Here is a 21,918-nt window from a genome sequence, read left to right as displayed (position 1 = left end):
GAGTTTAAATTGTTACACTATAGACCACGGTTTCTATAGGGCCAGAGCAGACAAGGCCATGTGGGCTTGTGCGACTTGAGAATAGCCTAGAATCCCACAGCCACCGAGCCGCAGTCTTAAGCCTTACGCCTGATGCCTAATGCTCTCGCCCCCACACTCCATTCGAGGTTAAAAACATGGTCAAAGAAGAAGTTTTACAAGAACAAGTAATATGAATCTCTTCCTCTATCTTCGCAACCCACTATTAACACACTTAACGATTTCAACATGGTTTCAAACGATCCGTTTCCAGCTGGGCGCGCGTCAAATGGCTCTTCTGGGGACTATGAAGATGATGACTCTATGGCATCAATCAAGGGCGAAGGCGAAGACAAGAAGTATGATATGGATCTTGGTTCGAAACAAGCTTCAAATATGCGGCGTAGTTTCCAGAGTATCACATCGAATTGTTCTGATGTACTGAACGTAGTGAAAAATGGGGCTGGAATGCGGACGGACAAGCTCTGCACAACCTGCAAGAAGATACCATTCGCGGAGTGCGTACCAGGCAATGACGAGGTAACAGACCGCATTAGCCCAGCAAAGGATGCACTTATATTCTACATGAGCCTCTCAAGCATCCTAACAAATAGCACGTTTTGCAAATTCTGTAATATTCTGTTTCAGAGCATTTGCGAGCCAGAATATGATTTGCTGAAGGCACCACATATTCAAAACTATCTACCGGACAGCGACAAGTACAAAAACATGAGGACCTTTTCAGATTGGATCAAGAAAAACACATACTGGAAACGAGAATGGGTGGGAGGCGCTGGGCTATGGCCATTCGGATACGCCGTCGACCGACAGCAAGCTGCCAGCTCGACGCTGCAGCAAGCGAAGACGTTGTTTCTAGAGGCGGAAGATCGCGACATCAACACCAAAAGCCTTAAAATGAACGACCTTGAGGATACGTACAAGTCTGGAGACGCTGTAGCCGAAACAATAGCTGCAGCTAACGCAAGCCTCACGATCATCAATCTCGCCACGAGCCAGAAAAGCGAGAAGTTGCAGAAGGGCATGGCGAGCGCTCACTTCACGATGAGGCAACTAGCCCTACTGCAGAGCAAAAATAGGAAGCGGTTGCCCTGCATTTTCATGCTCAGAGCATATCGGAAAGATGAACAGAAGAGGGGTGCCTTGAGTGTACGTGTCTATGGGCACGGACGCGCACCCCTCGCACCCTTAAAGGAGATATGTCATTTCAGTCTGCGTTTCGAAAACACCAGCCGTCCACGGTTAGAAAAGCAACAGATTTGGTATGGGCAAACGATTGGTCCTCGAATCAATGTCCCGTTTTTCAAGCACTGCGTCGAGGCATGCACGTCGACGCACAATTGCGGAGAATTGCTGAGTGATTCAGTGAATAAGCCTATATCAACTCAAGAGGTGGATCAGGCCGCCATCTTTCGACTTGTTGACGTGCATAAGATGTGTATTATAGAGATGAATTTCTCTGAGATGATCGGCTTACGCTCCGGCCTAAGGTACGTAGCTTTGAGCTACAGGTGGGGAATTCTACCACTACTGAGGGGCTGGAAAGAGTACAAAAACAATCAAGGGCTGTCTTACTACCACAATGAGAAAACAAACAAGACAACATGGACCCGCCCAACCTCATGTATACACCTGACTTCAACTAACAAAGTCGCGTTGTCAAGGGCACACAGTCTCGAGGCCGAAGGTGTACATATCCCAAAAACCATCAAACACGCCATCGAGGTCGTCCAAGCCATAGGCGAAAGATTCATGTGGGTCGATCAGCTCTGCGTTCCTCAACAGGGTGACGAGCAAGTCATGCACGCCAACATACAGCGTATGGGTCACATATACAACCGTGCCCTTTTTACCATTGTTGCTGGAGACAGCTTGCACGCCGATGAAGGGTTGAGAGGACTCCATGACCATCAAAGCCGTGGGAAACAGCTCACGGAAGACGGGATCATTGAAGAAGCCCGGATGGTGCTACCCATGCGCATGGAGCTTAAGTATGAAGCTTGGGAGGAGCGGGCATGGTGTTTTCAAGAGAAGCTACTGTCTAGGAGAATGCTAATCTTTACAGGTGGATTTGCAGTATGGCATTGCCGAGGAGGAACATGGAGGGAGGACGTTAATGCACTGGACGGAGATAAGTCGTTGATTTCGTTTCCATGGCTTAGACTCACACCCTTGCCGCTTCCCGACCATGATATCTCGCCAGAAGGATTGCAGATTGCACAAGAGGATGGGAGTGTGAGACTGATGAGACTGCCGTCGATGCACCAGTATATCGAGGCAGTAGAAGATCTGGGTAGAAGGACCATAGGGAAGAGTTGCGACATCCTGAGTGCGTTTGAAGGTCTCGCAAACATTCTTGGTGGCTCAGGGTTTCTCAACTCACCGTTCCGAAACGGATTGCCATCTCACTTCCTGGATGTTGCACTCTTATGGCAATCAGATGAGCCTATGCGCCGCCGCCAAGGTGACTTCAACAGAAAACGTCCGCCAAGCTGGACATGGGCGGGCTGGGAAGCTGCACAGAACCCATTGGAATCTGGAAGTAAAGGCGCACGAGTTCGTTATGAACAACCCTTTGATGTCTTGGTCTTGAACTCCGGCATCGTTCAACGGTACCGCAGGTGCGGTGAAGAGCGCATTCGTCCTCGCAAAGGCATATTTTACAGTGTCCAAGAAAGACTTAACCGTTTCTCCTTGCAGGAACTGGGGCTCTTCGGCATGTTGAACATGAGTACTAGAGGATTCAGAGATTGGGACTCAGCAGACGCTAGACCAGCACCAAAGCCGAGACTAGATATACCACTTCACGCGTTTGAAGAGCAGCATCTTATCGTACACACGGAGTTGGCGAACCTAGAATTAGGTAGCGATTGCTGGAAAGTCCGGACATTGACCAAACGCGCTGGTGATGAGCACTGCATCATCAATTTTCATGACACTGAACCCACCGAAACAGCATCGAAAGCTGAGGAGGAGGTAGACCAACCAGATCTACATATCAACACAGTCGTGTCTCGAGAGCACTGGATCAACACCGCAACGCATCCTAGAGTCGGTACCGTAAAGTTCGATACCGGTTATAGCGCAAAACACCCAAATTACGTGACCGCAATCCTATTGTCGGAAGCGCAGTACTTGGGTAACGAGACAAGGCCAGATGTTCTTGGCTATCCACTCTACAACATCATCCTTGTAAAGACAGTAAGAGTAAGAGGTAAGGTAAAGTTCATGGAGCGCATAGGTCTTGGTAAGATTTACAAATATGCATGGAGAGAAGCAGGGGCGAGCAAGGAAGTGGTTGTGTTAGAGTAACGCAAATAACTGTCGATTGTGTGAGAAAGTATCGATCCTCTTGGGAGCACAAGATGTTAGAAGTAGGTACACTCCGTCGTTTCGATTAGGCGTTTCCTAGCTAAGCTTCGGTTCTCCAGCATGTAAACTACTAGCTGAAGCACAATTCGACACTCCTTCTGTGAATGCCAAGCCTCTTTAACCAAGGTCTAAGATCTGCTAAAAAGAGACTGCTCTTTAAACCATTATACAACATTGGTACCGCCGGGCAAACGCGCCCAGTACAAGTATTAAATAACACATAGGCAGTAATTGCTGTGAGGGAAGTCCATAGTAGCATCCATAGCATAGTGAAAGCTATAGAATTAAGCATACATTATAATAGGCTTCGTCGGTGGTGGTTCACTTTCGCTCACGGATCTCATTTCAAGCCTAGAAGAGCCACAATATATGGCACAAAGCCCCGCAAAAGATAAGTCGCGATGACTGCGCTGCCAATCATGAAGAGGCATCTAGCACAGAAAACGATAAAGTAGAGCAGCTCAAGTGGGCGTTGGTAAAACCACATACGATCACCGTCGAGGCGATCGTTCTTCTCACACCCCGTGATCTGACCATTCGGAACGTACTTGAAATCGAGCAAAGAGCCACCCTTGAGACCATACTTGGAGTGAATAATGGCGTTGTGCAAGATCTCGCGGCAAAACTGGATCGACCAAGCCTCAAACGAGGGGATCCAGCGCTGGGCAGTCGCAAGAGCAACTACAAGCCAGCAGTGACCTTTGAAACAAGCGTAATGATACCAACCTGGGTGGCCCATGCCCAGCTGATCACAGATGTCATCTCCGTTGAGGCGGCGGCTGCCGGCTTGGATGAAGCCAGCTGATATGTTGATGGGCGGAAGGTCTTTGAGGGCCTCGACGAAGTTGTGTCCGACGATGAGTGATGATGGCGTAATATGCAGCTCGTTGTAGCTCAGAGACTCCATGATGGCCTTGGCCTGAGATGTTGTTGCAAAGAAGTCGGTTGGGGCGCCGATGACGTGACCGACATATCTCCAAAGCGCAATGTAGTCGTCGACCTCTTGTTGAGGTGGGCGGAGGCCCATGTGCGGTAGCTGCTGCCAAGCGTGGTTACAACTGAAAGTGGCGAGGGCATGGATCGAGTCAAGCGTGTTCATGGGTACGCCGTGGATGCTGGTGTCGTAGTAAGAGGGGCCTTTGACCTCAGCCACACGCAGCATACGCTGTTGGACCATCGAGTGCAACAAACGCACACGTACTGTAGTCTCGTGGCCTTTGCCGCCGGGTTTGATGAAATCCAATGAATGTGTCACCTCGAGCACGAGCTGGAACGTCTCCAGTAGCCGCCTCCGTAACGATCGCGTACTGAAGCCCCCTGTTCGTAGCAGCACCTCAACCACACTTGTTGAAGCCGAATTCTCACCAACAAATCCCTGGAGAGCGAAGCCAATGATGTTTCCCAATGCGTAGCGATAGAAAAAGCGCTGCCCACGTTCAAGCTGCTCCCAGTTGACCCAATCGGGCACTGTGTTGACCTGTTTCCAGAATTCCTCGAGTGTCTTATCATAATGCCGGTTGGCTTTGAGTGTCGCAAACATGTCAAGTTTTTCTATCTGTTCTCCCCGTTGCTTTTGGGCTTCCTGTTCACGCTGGTGGATCTTTTGGATGATGTTGACAGTGGCGGCACCCAGCTCATCATGCTCGAAGCGAAGGGGATCAGTTTTTTCCTTTGGAATGTGTTCTTTTGTCCAGTGAAAAGAATAGTTTCCAACCATTCGGATGTCCTCTGCCATAGCCTTAGGATCTTTACGGCTGGCCATATTTCTCCTGAATGCGGTTGAATGATTGTACCCGAATATTTGAAGCTGGTGTTCGTGTGTTTCTAGCATACGTGTACCACCATCACTCGTTCGAATGCGCTGCTATACTAAAACGCACACTAGCATCCAAGGGGAAGGAGCAAGTAAAAGTCGGAAGCAAAGCTGGAAAATTTGTGTAGGAAACTAGTCAACGAGATTCACACTTTGCGATGACTCCGATGGAATATATCAAGGGGTCCTCGATTGTCTAGATACAAGACACTAGCAGTATGCATTGAGGTTTTGTGATAATTTCGCCAAGAATTAAGGCACCCACCCCCTCCACACCCAAAAATGGAATGTTCTCATAAAGGGATAGTGCAGCGAGAGTGTGCCATTTTTGGTGTGGTGGGGGTGGGAGCCTTACTTCTCCTAAAATCTCGTGTTCATAGTACTATCTTGATTTGACTAGGTACCGCTTCTTGGCCAAAATACATCCCTATCTGAGACTACGTTTATATAGATCGACACACCAATTGTACTAGTTGATACCTGTAGGCTTGGAAATTACGTGAGTTTTACCATTTTGCTGTACAGTTCGAGATCACTGTGCATAAGTGCTTACACTGAAGTAAACCACTAATGGAAATCTTGACTCGTTAACTCTACTGCGGGATACGCTACCGATTCTATCATATTTTCACAATTCAGCGTGTTAGTCGTTCTTCAGTCCGATCGATTTGGCTGTTGACTCAAGCTAGCTGCTTTATACACTTGTCTCTTTCCATGTCAGTTTATCTTGACTTATACTTCTCGCTCGACTCTCGGTACATTCGATATTCTAGGTATATTACGAACCTTCATTTATTGCTATCGCGCTACATCAGTTCATATCATAACTGCAACCATGGAGGAGAGAACCATAGTTACCATCCCCGACTTATACAAGTGTTTCTTGACCCAAGAACCTAGGTTTAACAAAGGTTACCAAGCTGCTAAACTTGAGTCGGAGCAATGGCTTGCAAAGTCAGTAATTTCGGTTGTCAGATACCTGGATCCAACATTGCGCCCTAACCGCACCGATCAGAACATGCGACTTTGCTCCTAGTATGAGCAAAAAGGTCAACGCCTGCGATTTCTCCTTTTTCATCTCCATCGCGGCACCAGATGCGCCTCCAGACAGGCTGAAGACTGCATGCGATTGGGGAAATTGGGTCTTTCCGTTCGATGACTGTAAGCTTTCATTCCAACACTTATAACAATTTAGTATATTTCAGGTATGAGCTCTTTTCTCACTGACGGTGGACAATACCACAGTATTCGACTCAGGCGAGCTAAGGACCGACCTTTCAACTTCTGAACGTGTTCTCGATAGCCTCATGGCCAACATGACGGGCAATCCCTTCATCGGATACAAGCTTCCTATCGTTAAGGCACATGATGACATCTACAACCGGTTTGAAAAAGGCTCCTCCTACGGTACTCAGAGACGATTTGTTCGTGCTATGCAGCACTACACGCTAGGTGTAGCGCACCACGTCGGGCACTTCACTACCAATCACATCCCGTCCTTAGAGGAGATGCTATCAACACGGCAGCTATCGGTTGGCGTCGCGCCACTCTACCATCTCGTTGAGTATGCACATGAGATTGTGCTTCCAGACGAGGTCTTCGAGCATCCCGTGATTCAAACACTAGAGCGCCTTGGTGCTGACTTCGTCATTCTGTACGCCGCTTCGATTGTTCTTCCATGTCATTCTAGGTCACTAATCATATGCGCACCAGATCCAATGACATACTCTCTTACCGCAAAGAAGAGGTAAGCCCTGGCCTAAAGATACATGTATAAGTCATCAAGACACTAACCTGACCTTTTAATTGCATAGTGCGAGGGATGTCCTTTCAACATGACCGCTGCCTGTCGGTTAGCCGGGCACTCAGCACAAGAAGCTTTCGATATATTGGATTCCCTGCTTGTGCAGCGTTACATTCAATGGGATCAAGCCATTCAAAATCTGCCTAGTTGGGGTGCAGATATCGACGGTGAGGTCCGCCGGTACATTGATGGCATTCAGAATGTTGTCCAGGCCAACATCAGCTGGAGGTGCGTAATTTCTTGTGTTCGATTATGTAACATGAGAATACTCTAGAAGTCAAGCATCCGCTAAAATTTTGTCCGCCTATATTTTAGCTTCCGCTCAGAGCGATACCTTGGCAAGAATGCCGTTGAAGTGCGACGCACCCGTAAGATCGACGTTATGACGACTCCTCCCTACTTGGGGATTATGGATAGTACCAGACTCCCAGTGGCTACTGAAAAACTACCGATACACAACCAGCAAACAGTAGATATTCGAAATTAGATGATTACTTCGAGGCAGAGCAGGTGGGAAGACTTTTTTTTAATATTCTATAGTTGTATAAAAAAATGTGTTTAATATCATTATAGAATCATACAGTAATTTGAGCAAAGCATGGAAGGCAATATATACCCGTTAACAGTGTCTTGTTTACTGTCTCTTGCATGCTTTCTACAAGTTACTGTCCCATTGCTGTTTGCTGTAGCCATGAGAAACCCTCGCCTACAAATACAAGCAAATAAGGTTGATAAAGATGAATCTTTTGCGATTTTCTGAAATGCTCGCACAAATCACGACATAACGTCGCACTAGTGAGTGTCGGTGGCGTATGTTGAAGCCGAGCTAACAAGCGCTTCAGTAGTAGCGTGGGGGCCGACTGCACTCATCTCAGCAGTCAAAGCCGCGGCAGGCGCCACGAACTATGTTAAAACGTCCACTAACACCCCCTGCTCATGTCTTGGATATTTTAGATTAAAGCTGGCCTTAAAATACGTATTTGGACACCCGAGATAAACAGATTGCAACCCTAAGTACTCCAGCGGGAGCAACGTCGGCAAGGCTCTGAATCGCGGTACCTACGTATTGGTAATCCTGAGCGGGAGCTCGTTCCCTGCGCACCTTTCACGCATCGCCATAACTCTTCATTTGATTCGAATGGTGGACTCCAAGAATGGCATACACACCTGGTTTCTGCGACTTCTGCTACGTGAACGTTTTGAGAGCGAAGAAATCATGGGGCTATCACCACCCAAGCGCATCGTCCCTAGCGAGCTCTGCTCGCCGAGGCTGCACGTTCTGTAGTCTTCTGCATGACGATGTTCTAATGCATCGCTCGCTCCTGCACAGACATGAGCACCAGAACGCCAGCTTAAAGCGCTTTCTGCACGAGGACGTGGCAAGAGTCGACGAACTACAGCTAGGCCAGGGTTCGGTCGTATCTTTACACCGATGGAGTATTCGTAGCTTGGGACGTACCCGAGAGACTAAAAACGAAGTAGTAATCACTTTTCGAATTGTACCAAGGCAACTCCATGATGAGACCAACGAACACCATGAGGGAAAGCCACGAACCTTTGGAATACCGGAACGAGATTTCTACTGTTTCCTTGAAGAAGAGGTTGATGGGTTATTGTCTGCCGCTGAGCTAGGCACGAGCACAAATCCTGCGTTCAATGGTGGGCAGCAGATCAAGGACTGGATTAGGACCTGTGGTATTGGACACAAATACTGTCCTAAGCGCGCTGGATCGGCGAGCAAGTTTATCCCCACACGACTACTACACATTGGCGGCCACCGTGCAGGGGATCGCCTGCGGGTAGTTAATACCAAGCTTAACAATGTCCAGGGACCTTACGTCACCCTAAGTCACTGTTGGGGTAAAGCTCCTTTAGTAACTCTTAACTCTAGTACTCTCGAAGAGTTCATGCTTGTCGGTCTGCCGTGGCGTAAATTATCCAACACTTTCAAGCAGGCTATTGAGGTGGCGTGGTTCCTTGAAGTTGACTACATCTGGATTGATTCTCGTAAGCTCTCATTGTAACGCCAAAGGGGTAGCGGAAGCTGACGTTGCCATTGTTGATTCAGTCTGCATCATGGTAGTATTGTCATTCTTCCTGATAGGCCGTGCTGACGACTGTATAGCAAGGAGACGCTGACGATTGGAAGCACGAAGGCTCTCGGATGGAACAAGTATACAGAAACTCATTCTGCAACATCGCTGCTGCTGATTCGGAGGACGGTGCTGGAGGCGTCTTTCGCCAAAGAGAGGCGCGGGACGTCCTACCAGCTACTCTGGACCTCGATGACGCGTCTCATATCCTGGGTAAGCGACGGTGGGTAGTTTTACGTGGCGATCTGTGGGATCAAGGCCTTCTTGAGAAACCATTGTACAAACGCGGTTGGGTTTATCAAGGTCAGTGTCTCTGAGAAACTCTGCACGCTTGCCTAACAGTCCTCAGAGCGCATGCTTGCACCCAGGATCTTGCATTTCAGCAAACATCAGATCTTCTGGGATTGTACCGAGATGAGCGCTTGTGAAACTCTTCCAGCTGGGTTGCCTCTGCCTTTAGACCAACAGTCGGCAAGGGATCGCCATTGGCGTGGGCGTCTACAGGAAAGCACAAGAGGTACGAGACTGCTTTCTGGGGTCAATGACGACTCGCTCGATGACCTATGGAGATCGACGGTCAGAGATTACACGAGTCTTGACCTCACTAAGCAGACCGACAAACGCATGGCAATTTGGGGTGTGGTAAAACGGCTTCGAGAAATGCAAAGCGAAGAGTACGTTGCCGGGATGTGGGAGGGAGCTCTTGAGGAGCAGTTAGCTTGGAGAGTTGTAGACTGCACAACCAGCAAGCGGCCTTCGGAACTAAACATAAACCCAACCTGGTCTTGGACTTCTGTGCAAGGGGCGATATTGATCCCGAGCAGATCGGCTCGGTGGCAAAGAAGCTACATTATTCGAGATCACGCCGGCGATAGGATCTGGTTTGACATTGGCGAGCAAGGAATTCGACCAAAACTGCCAACAAGAAGTTCGGGAAGCGCTAGCGATATGACAAGAGAATTGGACTTGTCAAACGAGAGGCGGCGTCATTCAAGTACGACGACACGTACGGGCTCGGAGCCAGACGTATTTGGATCTTTTGACGACGCTCAAACCCCTCGCCCTCTGCTTAGGTCAAGGACTTCATCGCCGCTACGAATGGAACACACGCCTCGTATACCTAATTCGAGACAAGGAATGCAATCTTCCAATGCACAGCAAAATTCGCAGACATTGTCTGATGAACGGCGTGAAAAAGAGCCAACCTTGAGAACCAATAAAATTACGATGCAAGGCTTCCTACACGTAGGCTGCCTGAGCCAAAATCAACCCCGCTCATGGTCTTTGGAGATTCCTCACGCATTCGACAAGACCGATGAGATCGAGGCGTTTCCCGATCTTGTCTCGAGCTTGGACAACCACGAAACGATTTTTGTTGTGCTTGCATTGACAGAACGGTCCAACAAGGCCGAAACAGACTCTGTGGCGGAAGAAGTTTGGTTTGAAGGTCAGGGGATCTTATTACAAGAGGCAGAGGAGCCCTGGTGCTTTCGGCGGACCGGTGCCCTTGACATTCGCCATCTGAGCTACAAGACTTGGCAACGCCTTCAGATAATGAGCAGCAGTTTACAAGGCTCGATCATGGAGACGGACACAACTCCTTGCAAGAACTTTTACCTAGAGTGAGATAGAGGATTACATATCGCAATTTCCACCCGGTTAGTTGTCATGAACAGGGTCTGACTATGTTCATCTCTAAGCCATGCAATGGAAATCAGCTAGATTTCTAGATCTACAGTTGCTCACAATGACTCCTACTCTACACAATTTTGAACAAATCCACTCTGTCTAGTGAGAGTCCAGAGCCGACTCTTCCGGCGGTGAGATCATTGGCGATGGAGAAAAGACCAGTCCCAGTCCCTTGATAGAATCGGATGACTCGCGCCTGGAGCTTGATACTGGTAATTGGAAAGCTGACAACTGCCGAGGTAACGGTGATTGAAATGTATGCGACTTAGGGACCTTGGACGTCGGCAATTGTGCATACGCCCAAATCAAGTCCTCATTGTATTCGTCGTTGACAAAAAACCAGAAAAGGCGGTGACACGCTGCAATGGTGGGTTCTCGACCGAGAAATGGCGGGGGAATAATGTTGAGGTATCCGTTCGCGGACTCCAATACGTCTTCTGGACTGCGAGGTGGCATTGTGCTCATGCGTGGATTGCGAGGTCGCTCTCGCAGTAGGTTGGCAAGGCGGGATAGGGGCAAGCCTCGAATCGCGTCTCCTTTCCGACCCACTGCTGCGATAGTCTTGAGAGCTACCGAACTGCTATTAGTCGATTGCTGCTTGATCGTCTTGATCGCGGTGTTGAAGTGAGCTTGGACATTTCTCGGTATACGTTTTGGCATAAGATCGAGGGCCTCGGGGGAAGGCAGGCTGTGAATTCTGTCAACGGCAAGCTTTGCTTGCAGAATGCTTCCGTCAACATAACGCGCGATTGCTTGTATCCATTCAAGACCTTTGTTGCCGTGCATGGTATTTCTAAAGGCGAGCCCGAACGACGATAACGGAGGTTCCGATGGGTCCTCCAAGGTCATGAACCCTAGATCACCATGCTCCCTTTCGAGATCCCATGCTAGGTACTCTACCATGGCATCGTCGGACATACCATCGAGCGTCAGAGTGTAATACTCTGCGGCCTTCCAAGTGCCTACCGAATCGCTGATTATGGAGTTAGATAGTGTTATCGTCATGGCTCACATAGCACCTGAAAATTTGCTAGGCCGAACTGTACTTACCACTGCTGACAAGGAGTGTCTTCCCTCTTGCAAGTAATGCAAATATCCGTTTGCTGACATTTAGAGCAGCGCCAAAAAACTTTGAGAGGTAAGTCTTCCGGGTGATAATCACACCAAACGGACACTGCTGGTTCATGCCTGGGTAATCGTGACGTGACAAGTATCTTCAGTCCCTCATCTTGCAGGATATTGAACTGCTGCTGTACCAGTTCCCGTAGCGCTGGACTGCACTGTTCTAGATGATCAATGATGAGCACCACGTCTCCCTTTTTGGCCAACTCCGCAGTCCTTAAGCGGAGTGCTTGTGCAATGGAGTCGATCCGTTTCGAGGCTCTCTGCCCTGTGCGCAGCAATTCCTTATATGCTCCGTACGCCAAATCTGTCGCAGGATCGACATCGCAGCTAGGGGGCGATACTTGGTTGTATATGGTATTCAAGAGATCCTCTAAAAAGGCGAGTTCATGCTCGATTCTGTGATGGTTGATGAAGATGTTGGCAAGCTGGCAGGTCTGCTCTTCCGACGCCGATATGACTTCTCTCAAGCGTTTGGCCACCAGTGCTGCGAACGTTGTCTGACTATGCCATGAGCATTCTCACCAGCGCTCTAGACAGAGACTGACCTTTCCGGCTCCCGGCCCGCCAACAACATGGAGTTGCCAGTGGTCTTTACACTGTAGCCACTCGGTAAAGAGCTCGCTGCCAAGTAGACTATCAAATAGTTGTTCGTAGATGTCGGACGTGATAGGAAAAGACTCTTGGATCGCTGTGTGTACGACCATGTCTCGTGCAAAGACGTCGCCATCATCTTCACTTGTGGCCTGCCCAATAGCGAACATGGTGTTTCGACGAGTGAAGCTCCACGGCTCGGGCCCTATTGACCTTGACAAGACCGCGTCTCGAGAAGCCAAATCTACTGTGCAAATGCACGTGTGCCTCTCGCAGTGAGTGTGACCGAGTCGTGGTAGGTCAAGTGATGTTCAGCCTCAATCAGGCTGACTGCATAATGTCGATTTCCCATAGATGGCGCGTACCTAGAAGCGGGAAGGCTAGCGCTGTGGAACCCCTGTTAGAACCATCTTGGCTGCCAAGTTTGGGGGCCAAGTTTGGGGGCCAACCTCACCTTCAGAGGCAGGTATTGAGCTGACGGGGAAGATTGACCGGTCGTGTAAGACTCTAGGAGCAAATTTACACACACCGATGGGCTTGTGTCACCCTAGTCTGCATTGACCTCGTGAATCCTACATGCCCATCTAGGCAACGGTTGGTACGCCTTGTCACGTAGCAACCTCTCAGGCAGTCCACGCAGCTGCCTAACCGCCCCAAAAATAATTTTTCTATGGCATGGTCCCCTGCATATGGCCTTTTCAGCGTGGCTTTTTCAATGTGCTGCAGTAAGACTGTGGAGCAACAGACGTACTCGGGCGAGCATGCAGCCTTATTACATATGACCCCTTTCTCGCATTGAACTTGACGACCCCGTCCCAGACAACTTGCCATCGCCACCTTCAAGATGCTGTTCCGAACATCAGCCCTCTCGGCAGCGGTGTTGAGCAGTGTACATCTCTCAGACGCCCTATCGATATCGACGCCCAACAGTCCTTACAATAAGCTTCGTGTCCGCCAGGAAGATACCGCAAACCCAGAAGAGAGTTATTGCGGCTATATCATCGACAGCGTCAATCAGGGATTCGCTTATCACTATGCATACGATGCATACCTTTGTCTGACCAGTGTACCTTTCAACCCTGCTGTTGCCACTCGCTTCATCACGTACATCAACGACACTGTGCAGTTTCAAAGCACTCTTGCATATCTGCGGGATCCTCCAGCTGGATATCAGCAGCCCGCTGTGGATATCCTGTCAGGATTGACACAAATTCAGAACAATATCACGGCGCAAGTCTACAAGAACCAATATCAATTCGAGGTTGACGTACAGCATTTGCTGGATAGCGCTCATGATGGCCACTTGTATCAGAGGGGCGGTATCATGGCGGCTTTCTCCTTCCTCGCGCCATATTCCATAACCGCTGCCTCACCAGACGGGGCAAGTCTACCGAAGCTTTACATCACAAACGACCTAGTAAAGAGCCGAGACGAAGGCTGGACGCCTTCTGCAATCAGCAAAATCAATAATGTGGATGCTGTCGAGTACGTCACAAAGTTGGCAAGTATCAATGCCGTTGGTGGTATAGAGCCAAATGCCGACTGGAACCAAGTGTTCTACACACCTGCCCTGGCCATCCAGGGATCCGGTGGTATCTGGGACAGTGGCGTACGCTACTATCCAGGAGACGAGATTGAGCTGGTCATGGAGAACGGAACCGACTACATTGATTACTGGCTTGCGCTCTGGATGGAGCCGTACAGGACAGGCCCACTCACAACTGGTGGAGATCTCTACAACTACTTCGTTCTGAACTTTTTGCCCGACTCGTATGACACGAACGGAAGCTTTTACAATCCAGCATATGATCCCGGTGAACAGCCCGTGAACACGACTGAACCTGTTGTCGAGCCTGCACCTCAGGAGTCTTGGAAGACTATATCCAACGGGGCATATCCCGATCCTGATGTTCGACAGTTGGGTCTCTCAGTTCGTACCGATGGCGTTGTTTCCGGCTACTTCCTACCACAGGTCAATGCTGCGACACTCAGCATCCCTTCGTTTGCACAATACTCTGACTCCATCGGGGACTTCAGTGGCGCTGTATCAGAATTCATCAGCAATACAACCGAACAGGGCTTGAAGAGAGTTGTGATAGACCTCCAGCAGAACACCGGTGGTACCGTGGAACTTGCCTTTAGCATGTTCAAGAGATTTTTTCCGGACGTGGATCCTTATGCAGGAAGCAGGCGCCGAAATCAACATCTTGGTGGCATTATCGGCGAAGTATACGAATCGTACTTCAATAGTCTTAACCCTAGCGATCCTGATTATGACGACTTTCTGGCTGATGAATTTGTGGTTACGCCCAGACTCAACGCTGCAACGGGCCAAAACTTCACTAGCTGGGCTGAATACACAGGACCCGTGCTGGAAAAGGGCGATTCCTTCTCACTCACAGTACGTTGCCAGTCAAGTCTTACGCAATATGTAGATCTAACAGAGGCTAGGAGCGCTACAATCTTTCGAACTCCGCATTCACTTCAGCCTTGTTCGAAGGCTGGGTGCCACTGGGTTATGCTCCTGAGAATCCCCTGGGCTACAACACTCCACCATTCGCGGCTGAGAATATTGTCATAGTAAGTGTTATGGATCATGATCAATTCCTAAGGCTGACAAGTATTAGTTGACAGATGGAGCTTGTTCATCCACATGCGCTCTTCTGGTCGAGATGTTCAAGCAGGTCGGCGTTCGAACTATTGCAGTCGGTGGACGTCCAGCCACAGGTCCCATGCAGGCTGTAGGAGGTATGTTCAGGAGTGCTGGAATGTGCCAATATATCACCACTGACGCACATTGCTTAGGAAATCGCGGTGCTGCAGTTTACTCCGGCGATCAGATCGACTATGACATCGGTATCATCTCAAACCCTTTGCTCAATGTCGACAACGCAACATTGGCCACGGTTCCTCAACTCACCGAAAATAACTACCGAGATTCCGGTGTCTTCACAGCAGCCCTTGGTGTCAACCTCAGGGACCAGGTCCGACCTAACGATACAGAGCCGCTCCAATTCAAATACGAACCCGCCGATTGCCGCATCTTCTACACTCTAGCAAATGTGTTCAACTACACCCGCTTGTGGTCTGATGCTGTTACAGCCATCTTTGACGACTCGTCAAAGTGCGTCTCAGGATCCACAGGCTTTTCGAGCTCAAACAAGACTGCGCCAGAACCTGCCGCAGCCGCACCACCTCCACTCAGTCTCGAAACCGTCCAGCCTGACACTGCAGTAGACGATGAGAACCTCAGTGAGTCAGGCGGTCCACAAAACATCGTAAAGGCTGCACAGAGCTACACCATCGGCTACTGCGGGTCCGGTAATTCCTGTCAATTTCCCCGTGTCCAGCGATGCGAAAAAGTATACGCGACCGTCTGCGGTGTCACCAAGGAGCACCAATTGTGTCTCCCACAAACACAAGACCCGAACATGTGTGACCCTTTAACTGCAGAGTGGGAGCAAACCTTTACCGAGGCATCGCGTGGTACGCTCAAGCGAAGAACTATACCTGGTTTGGTGCCACCGAGGAGGATTACTCCTTCCACAGGCGCGCCAGTGGGTGGAGCGCCTCCGTCAGGCCTCAGGGCTAGTATAACGAGAGCCAATGAGCCACAGCAACAAGTCAAGAAGTATGGCCGTTGTAGACCAAAGAGAGGCAAGAACTTCAAGACTAGTTTATGCCCCCGTGGATAGGCATTCGAGACGATGTAATATATGTATGCCAGGTTTGGCTGGGTGGTCGATGCCTGTGGAAATTGCTGCATACACTGTACTATCACTAGAAGTTTAATACATTCACATTACCTTGACTTTCCGCATGTCCTTGCGATGCAAGTCGAGGGCATTTATAGAGCAATTTCATCGATATCTGCAAATATTGCTTACTTGAGAGTTATCTCTTTGCCTGCTCACCTTCTTCTCCAAACCCATCCCTTACATTACGAAGTCCAATGACTATCCCGTCGATAAATACTCTTCGATTTGGCGTTTACTCTGGGTAAATATCAGCAATACCATTCTGGAAGATGCCAACATGAATAAAAAGACACATAATGACACGAACGTACTCGATACCGAGTGCATCATGCTGTGCTGTATCCACAGTAGTGAAGCTGCAGTCAGTGACGGTATGTACCAAGAGCAAATTTTCAACCCCTACTACGTCTTGTTGTGCCACAGCACGTTGTATGACTGCTGGAAACTGTAAAGATTCTGATATGGCACGGTTGGTAACCACCAGCACGGTTTGGCCTCGGCATGAACTTGAATGCTGTTTCCAGACAGCGACCTGAGCAGATATGCTGTTAGCAATGATTCGAAATGTTGTGAATCGAACAAGTGAGCTATATGATGGTTGTATATACTCGAATGACTTTTGTAGAAACACACATCCTCAAAAAAACAAATGTGCTAGGGGATTCTGGATGTCAGAGAGGTACTCACGTGATGCTTCACGTGATGTAATCGATACAGTATCTTAAACCTAGCTTGTCACTGCCCCACGGATAGAACGGATAGAACATCACTACTTTACGCCCACTTTTCACCTACTGGAGTGACTCTAGCTAAAAAGAGGTGAAGAAAAACTGAAAGCAAGCGGTACTCGAGTTTTACTTCAGGTAGAGCTCTAGTTACTTGAGAGCGTGGGTGTGCAGTTCATTTCTCGCAACCATATGAGAGTGATGATGGTACATTTTGAACTCTGCTAGCAACGCGCCATGGTCTTCAACTCACCTTTTGGCCCCTCTACCTCTAAGCCTGGTTATGGATCTATCATCATCAATTTATTGTCCCAAGACAAGCCAGTCCTTGGGACGGTCTCGTACCAATATCCACTCAAGCTAGTTGCACCAGACCCTCTGCCACCACCAAGCCATGACGACCAGGGAAACAACAAGACTGGGCCTCCAATTTCAGATCTGATACACACAGTCTTCCTACTCACTTACGGCGGTGGCATTGTCGCCGGGGACAGTATCGACCTGGAGGTCAGATTGGATAACAAGGCTCGGCTCATCCTGTTAACCCAAGGCTCGACCAAGATCTTCAAGACACCCAGCCCAGAGCTAGTGTCGCGACAAAACATGACGGTGCATCTCAAACACGATGCTGCCTTGGTCTATCTTCCAGACCCGGTCCAGCCATTTGCCCACACAGCTTTTTCCCAATCCCAGATCTATCATCTCGACAAAGGCCAAGGCAATATTTGTGTGTGCGACTGGGTCACGAGCGGTCGGTCTGCACGGGGCGAGAATTGGGACATTTTCGAGTACAAGAGCCGGAATGAAGTGTGGACGCTCGACGAGGCAGGGAAGAAGAGGCTTCTTGTACGGGATAACCTGATTCTAGACAAACATGGTAGAACTGGGATGCCACTCGCCTCACGCATGGACAATTACTCTGTCTTTGGCACTGTGATTGTTCACGGATCAGTTTTCTCGTCACTCTCCAGGTTCTTCTTGGACGAATTCGAGGCACTACCGCGTATTGGCGGTAGGAATTGGGGGGACAGCGTGCAGCCCGAACTCCTGCCATACGAGCAAAGGCGATATACAAGGCAGCAGAGAGAAAAGGCGGATGGTCTGGTATGGAGTGCAGCAAATGTCAGGGGCTTTGTGCTGGTCAAGTTTGCAAGCAGGGAGGTCGAGGGGTCAAGGAATTGGTTGAGGGACATGATCAAGGAAGAGAAGTCGGTGCCGAGGCTCTTTGGGGAGAGAGCGTTGCTGTGCTTGAAGTGAGACGTGCATGAGGGATGGACAACTAGGCAGCAGTCAGATAGCAGAAGCCATCCAGCCGACATGTTGCGCTGTCTAGTCCATGTGTTGTCCGTCTTGAGTTGGCGAGACGAGTGGAGGGGAGCCCTGGAGCTGCCCCACGCGGGCGTATGGCCCGAGCACCTTTGCTCAGCGCACCGAAAGTCGAGTGTGACGTGCATGGCAGCCTCTTCGAAAGCGTGCAACGTTGCCAACCGCGTGTGATAGCAAGACACCAGGTCCTATGCTACACCAAATCCCTATCCTCGCTCTCTCGTCGTCGCAAACATGAGCGGCAGGCTCGTTGCGGGCCGCCTTGCCCCCCTCGCACGCCGTTCACCGCTCCTCACTCCACGCTTCTACACTACACATTCGCTCCCTGCCGGCGGACTGTTGCGAAATGAAGCCGCGCTCAGGCTTGTGAAGCGCCGGCCATGGCCCCTCGGTAGCTACGCATTGCACAATGTCCCCGCCACGCGATCGATATCTTTTGCAAGAGTGATACCTAAACTCGTGGGAAAGTTTGCGACTGTAGGTGCCGCCACCGGAGGGGCTATCATCGCCGGTGCCTCGTATATCCAGTACCAGGCAGGCCAGGCGGGCACCTTTGCACTCGACCTCTTCCACCGCACCAAAGATGGCGCCTCCGAGTTGGCTGGCGGGGCAATTAATACGGCAAATGGATTCTTCGATCAGATAGAAAAGGGGTTCAAGTCGACCAAGGATGAACTTGAAAATGTACAATACCCGGAATGGCTACAAAAGCTTCTCGCCAAAGATGAATCAGGAGGCGCAGGAGGCAATGGCGGTGGTAGAGGTCCGGAGGAGCCCAAACAGGGCGGCTTTGGCACTACCGCAGCCGGTGCATCAGCTGCTGCTGCTTTTGGATACTCACAGGAAGACGATGATGATGAGGACAGACAAAACGGGGAAAAGATTGCACGGGATGAGCAAATGATGATGCTCACCAAGAAGATGATTGAGATACGTGGACTGTTGCAGACTGTGGGACAATCCGAATCACTCACACTGCCGTCGATTGTCGTCATTGGATCGCAGTCCTCTGGAAAGAGTTCGGTCCTCGAGGCTATCGTTGGTCATGAGTTCCTCCCCAAGGGACATAACATGGTTACCCGTCGACCCATTGAGTTGACGCTTGTCAATACCCCTGATGCGCGTGCAGAATACTGCGAGTTCCCCGCCATTGGATTAGGCAAGGTGACAGACTTTGGCCAGGTTCAGAAGACGCTGACAGACCTTAATCTCGCCGTACCGGCCAGCGACTGCGTGTCTGACGACCCCATTCAGCTCAGGATTTACTCGCCAAACGTGCCGGATCTCTCCTTGATCGACCTTCCAGGATACATTCAGGTTGTTGGCCGGGACCAGCCCCCGCAGCTTAAGGAGAAGATTGCCCAGCTTTGCGACAAGTACATCAGGGCACCCAACGTCATTCTCGCCATCTCGGCGGCCGACGTGGATCTGGCCAACAGCACCGCGCTGCGAGCATCTAGGAGAGTGGACCCCCGTGGTGAAAGGACCATTGGTGTCATTACAAAGATGGATCTTGTAGATGCTGACCGCGGCGCTAGCCTACTGAACGACCAAAAGTACGCTCTCCGTCTGGGATACGTTGGAGTCGTGTGTCGTGTACCCCCTGGTGCAGGTGGCTCTAAGCTCTTCAGCCGTGGCAACGGCAACATCTCCAACGCCATCACAAAGAACGAGAATGCATACTTTTCGTCACACCCCGAGTTCTCTGAAAGACCAGAGCTCGCCGTGGGTACTCAGAACCTCAAGAAGAAGCTCATGCATGTGCTGGAACAAACCATGGCCGGCAGTCTTAAGACGACTAGCGAGGCTATTCAAAGAGAGCTTGAAGAGGCAAGGTACGAGTACAAGGTGCAGTACAATGAACGACCTATCAGCGCCGAGTCGTACCTGGCCGAATCACTCGATGCATTCAAGCACTCATTCCGTGGCTTTACAGAACAGTTTGGTCGTCAACAAGTTCGAGACCTGCTCAAGCACGAGCTAGATCAACAAGTACTAAACTTGCTTGCACAACGCTACTGGAACCGGCCTTTTGATGACCTCAATGTTCCATTCCCAGAAACCGATCCTCTGAGCAACCTTGTAAAGGCAGACATTGATGGAGAAGACCAGATCTGGCGAATCAAGCTCGACAGCTCCAGCGCCGCCCTGACAAAGCTCGGTGTTGGACGATTAGCGACCAATGTCGTTGCAAGCGCACTTCAAGCTCACATTGACCGTCTCATTACAAATTCACGCTTCGCCGCGCACCCCTTTGCCCGACAAGCCATCACGGACGCATCAAATTCTATACTGAAAGACCTCTCTTATGATATTTCGGATGAGCTGGAGATTTGCATCAAACCGTACAAATACAGGATTGAAGTCGAGGACAGCGAATGGGCCAAGGGTCGTGAGAACGTAACTGCGGTGCTCAAAGAAGAGCTAAAGGTTGTAGAAGCAGCCGTCAAGCAACTCGAAGACCAAGTTGGCGGCCGCAAGAAAGTCAGAGATGTCATGACCTTTATCGACCGCGTACGAAGCGGCCAGGTTGTCTTGGAAGGCGATGGTGTTGGTGGAGCCGGCGGCTTCAGCTCTGCACTTCTAGCCAAGGGTACGTCGTTAAAGTCTCCCCATATTAACACAGATATACTGACGATTCCACCAGGCCGTGAAGCAGTCTTCCTCCGCGACCGCATCGACGTGCTCAAACTCCGCCTCACAGCCATCAAGAGCAAACAATGCGCCAGCAAGAAGAACAAATACCACTGCCCAGAAGTCTTCCTCGATGCCGTTGCAGACAAACTAACCACAACCGCCGACCTTTTCCTCGACGCCGAACTGCTCTCGAAATTCTACTACATTGTAAGCATCTTCCTCGTTCCTTTCCCCCCTTCTTTCCCCCCTCCTTTCCCCCCACTCATCTAACCTTTTTCTTTACTATTAGTTCCCCCGCGAACTCGACGCCCGCCTCGGCCGCGGCCTCTCACCCGACGAAATCGAGCGTTTCGCAAAGGAAGACCCAAAGATTAAGCGCCATCTCGATGTCGTGCGTCGCAAGGACTTGCTCGAGCACGTACTCAAGGAGATGGAGGGGCTACGTCAGCTGGAGCAGAGGGAGAAGCGCATGATGAGTCGCAGGGAGGAGAGAGGCGATCGCGAGAGGAGGAAGAAGGGGTGGAGTATGTTTTAGAGATTTCATTCACCTTCTGTGTTCCCCTGAAGATGCAGAGCTTGGCTCTTTTTTTTTTCTCTTGACGGTTTGAAATGAGGAATAAGATAAGGGGGGGAAACATGCTTGATATGATGACGGGTGGCGGCAATGAGAGAGAGAGGAAATACATGTAACCACACAGCCTCTTGTTGCTCTTTTAGTTTTTTTTTTTTTTTTTTTTTTTGAAAAACTCTCAATTCCTCCCCCTCCCGCCACTCCCCACACACAGTGTGCTTTTGTCACACGTTTATATCGAAAGTTACCGCTTTATATAGACTCTATGGCGCTCATGGCGTATGCCATACTCATGTGTATGTGTGTGTATAAAAGGAATCTTGTCCATGTACGGCTCTAAAAAGCGGGAGACAGAAAACGCCAAGTCACGATGGGGGC

At 49.9% G+C, this 21,918-nt stretch overlaps 7 protein-coding genes across 7 annotated transcripts; 5 read left to right on the top strand and 2 right to left on the bottom strand.

The window, feature by feature from the left end:
• Positions 1-267: 267 nt before the first annotated feature.
• Positions 268-3,348, top strand: PSV08DRAFT_228253 (heterokaryon incompatibility protein-domain-containing protein; the record flags this gene model as incomplete). Its single annotated transcript, XM_066092219.1, has 1 exon — positions 268-3,348. The coding sequence occupies one exon, from the start codon at positions 268-270 to the stop codon at positions 3,346-3,348; it is 3,081 nt and encodes a 1,026-aa protein (XP_065948741.1).
• Positions 3,349-3,748: 400 nt separating this feature from the next.
• Positions 3,749-5,144, bottom strand: PSV08DRAFT_228251 (uncharacterized protein; the record flags this gene model as incomplete). The annotated part of the gene is made up of 1 exon (XM_014221743.1): positions 3,749-5,144. A coding segment is annotated over one exon (1,396 nt), but the record flags the coding sequence as incomplete, so codon positions are not given.
• Positions 5,145-5,964: 820 nt separating this feature from the next.
• PSV08DRAFT_320938 (isoprenoid synthase domain-containing protein) lies at positions 5,965-7,652 on the top strand. Its single transcript, XM_014221744.2, has 6 exons — positions 5,965-6,175; positions 6,237-6,382; positions 6,467-6,875; positions 6,935-6,968; positions 7,036-7,253; positions 7,341-7,652. The coding sequence occupies exons 1-6, from the start codon at positions 6,057-6,059 to the stop codon at positions 7,510-7,512; spliced, it is 1,098 nt and encodes a 365-aa protein (XP_014077219.1). The 5' UTR covers positions 5,965-6,056; the 3' UTR covers positions 7,513-7,652.
• A 403-nt stretch (positions 7,653-8,055) lies between these two features.
• On the top strand, positions 8,056-10,799 carry PSV08DRAFT_228249 (heterokaryon incompatibility protein-domain-containing protein). The gene is made up of 4 exons (XM_014221745.2): positions 8,056-9,032; positions 9,094-9,104; positions 9,151-9,421; positions 9,468-10,799. The coding sequence occupies exons 1-4, from the start codon at positions 8,180-8,182 to the stop codon at positions 10,742-10,744; spliced, it is 2,412 nt and encodes an 803-aa protein (XP_014077220.1). The 5' UTR covers positions 8,056-8,179; the 3' UTR covers positions 10,745-10,799.
• PSV08DRAFT_404029 (uncharacterized protein) lies at positions 10,764-12,701 on the bottom strand. The gene is made up of 3 exons (XM_014221746.1): positions 12,478-12,701; positions 11,858-12,429; positions 10,764-11,780 (listed from the first exon to the last, which is right to left on the bottom strand). Exons 1-3 carry the CDS (start codon positions 12,691-12,693, stop codon positions 10,907-10,909), a joined length of 1,662 nt encoding a protein of 553 aa, XP_014077221.1. The 5' UTR covers positions 12,694-12,701; the 3' UTR covers positions 10,764-10,906.
• A 635-nt stretch (positions 12,702-13,336) lies between these two features.
• PSV08DRAFT_207516 (uncharacterized protein) lies at positions 13,337-16,414 on the top strand. The gene is made up of 4 exons (XM_014221747.2): positions 13,337-14,924; positions 14,975-15,103; positions 15,151-15,271; positions 15,329-16,414. Exons 1-4 carry the CDS (start codon positions 13,368-13,370, stop codon positions 16,216-16,218), a joined length of 2,697 nt encoding a protein of 898 aa, XP_014077222.1. The 5' UTR covers positions 13,337-13,367; the 3' UTR covers positions 16,219-16,414.
• An 829-nt stretch (positions 16,415-17,243) lies between these two features.
• PSV08DRAFT_207511 (mitochondrial dynamin gtpase) lies at positions 17,244-21,679 on the top strand (the record flags this gene model as incomplete). The annotated part of the gene is made up of 4 exons (XM_014221749.2): positions 17,244-18,259; positions 18,518-20,925; positions 20,980-21,176; positions 21,259-21,679. 4 exons carry the CDS (start codon positions 17,244-17,246, stop codon positions 21,502-21,504), a joined length of 3,867 nt encoding a protein of 1,288 aa, XP_014077224.2. The 3' UTR covers positions 21,505-21,679.
• Positions 21,680-21,918: the final 239 nt, after the last annotated feature.

The sequence above is a fragment of the Bipolaris maydis genome, assembly GCF_028858645.1.
Source record: "Bipolaris maydis strain C4 unplaced genomic scaffold PSV08scaffold_11, whole genome shotgun sequence".
Taxonomy (NCBI): domain Eukaryota; kingdom Fungi; phylum Ascomycota; class Dothideomycetes; order Pleosporales; family Pleosporaceae; genus Bipolaris; species Bipolaris maydis.
Note: the sequence above shows the minus strand (reverse complement) of the source record. Positions and strands in the feature narration are given on the sequence as shown.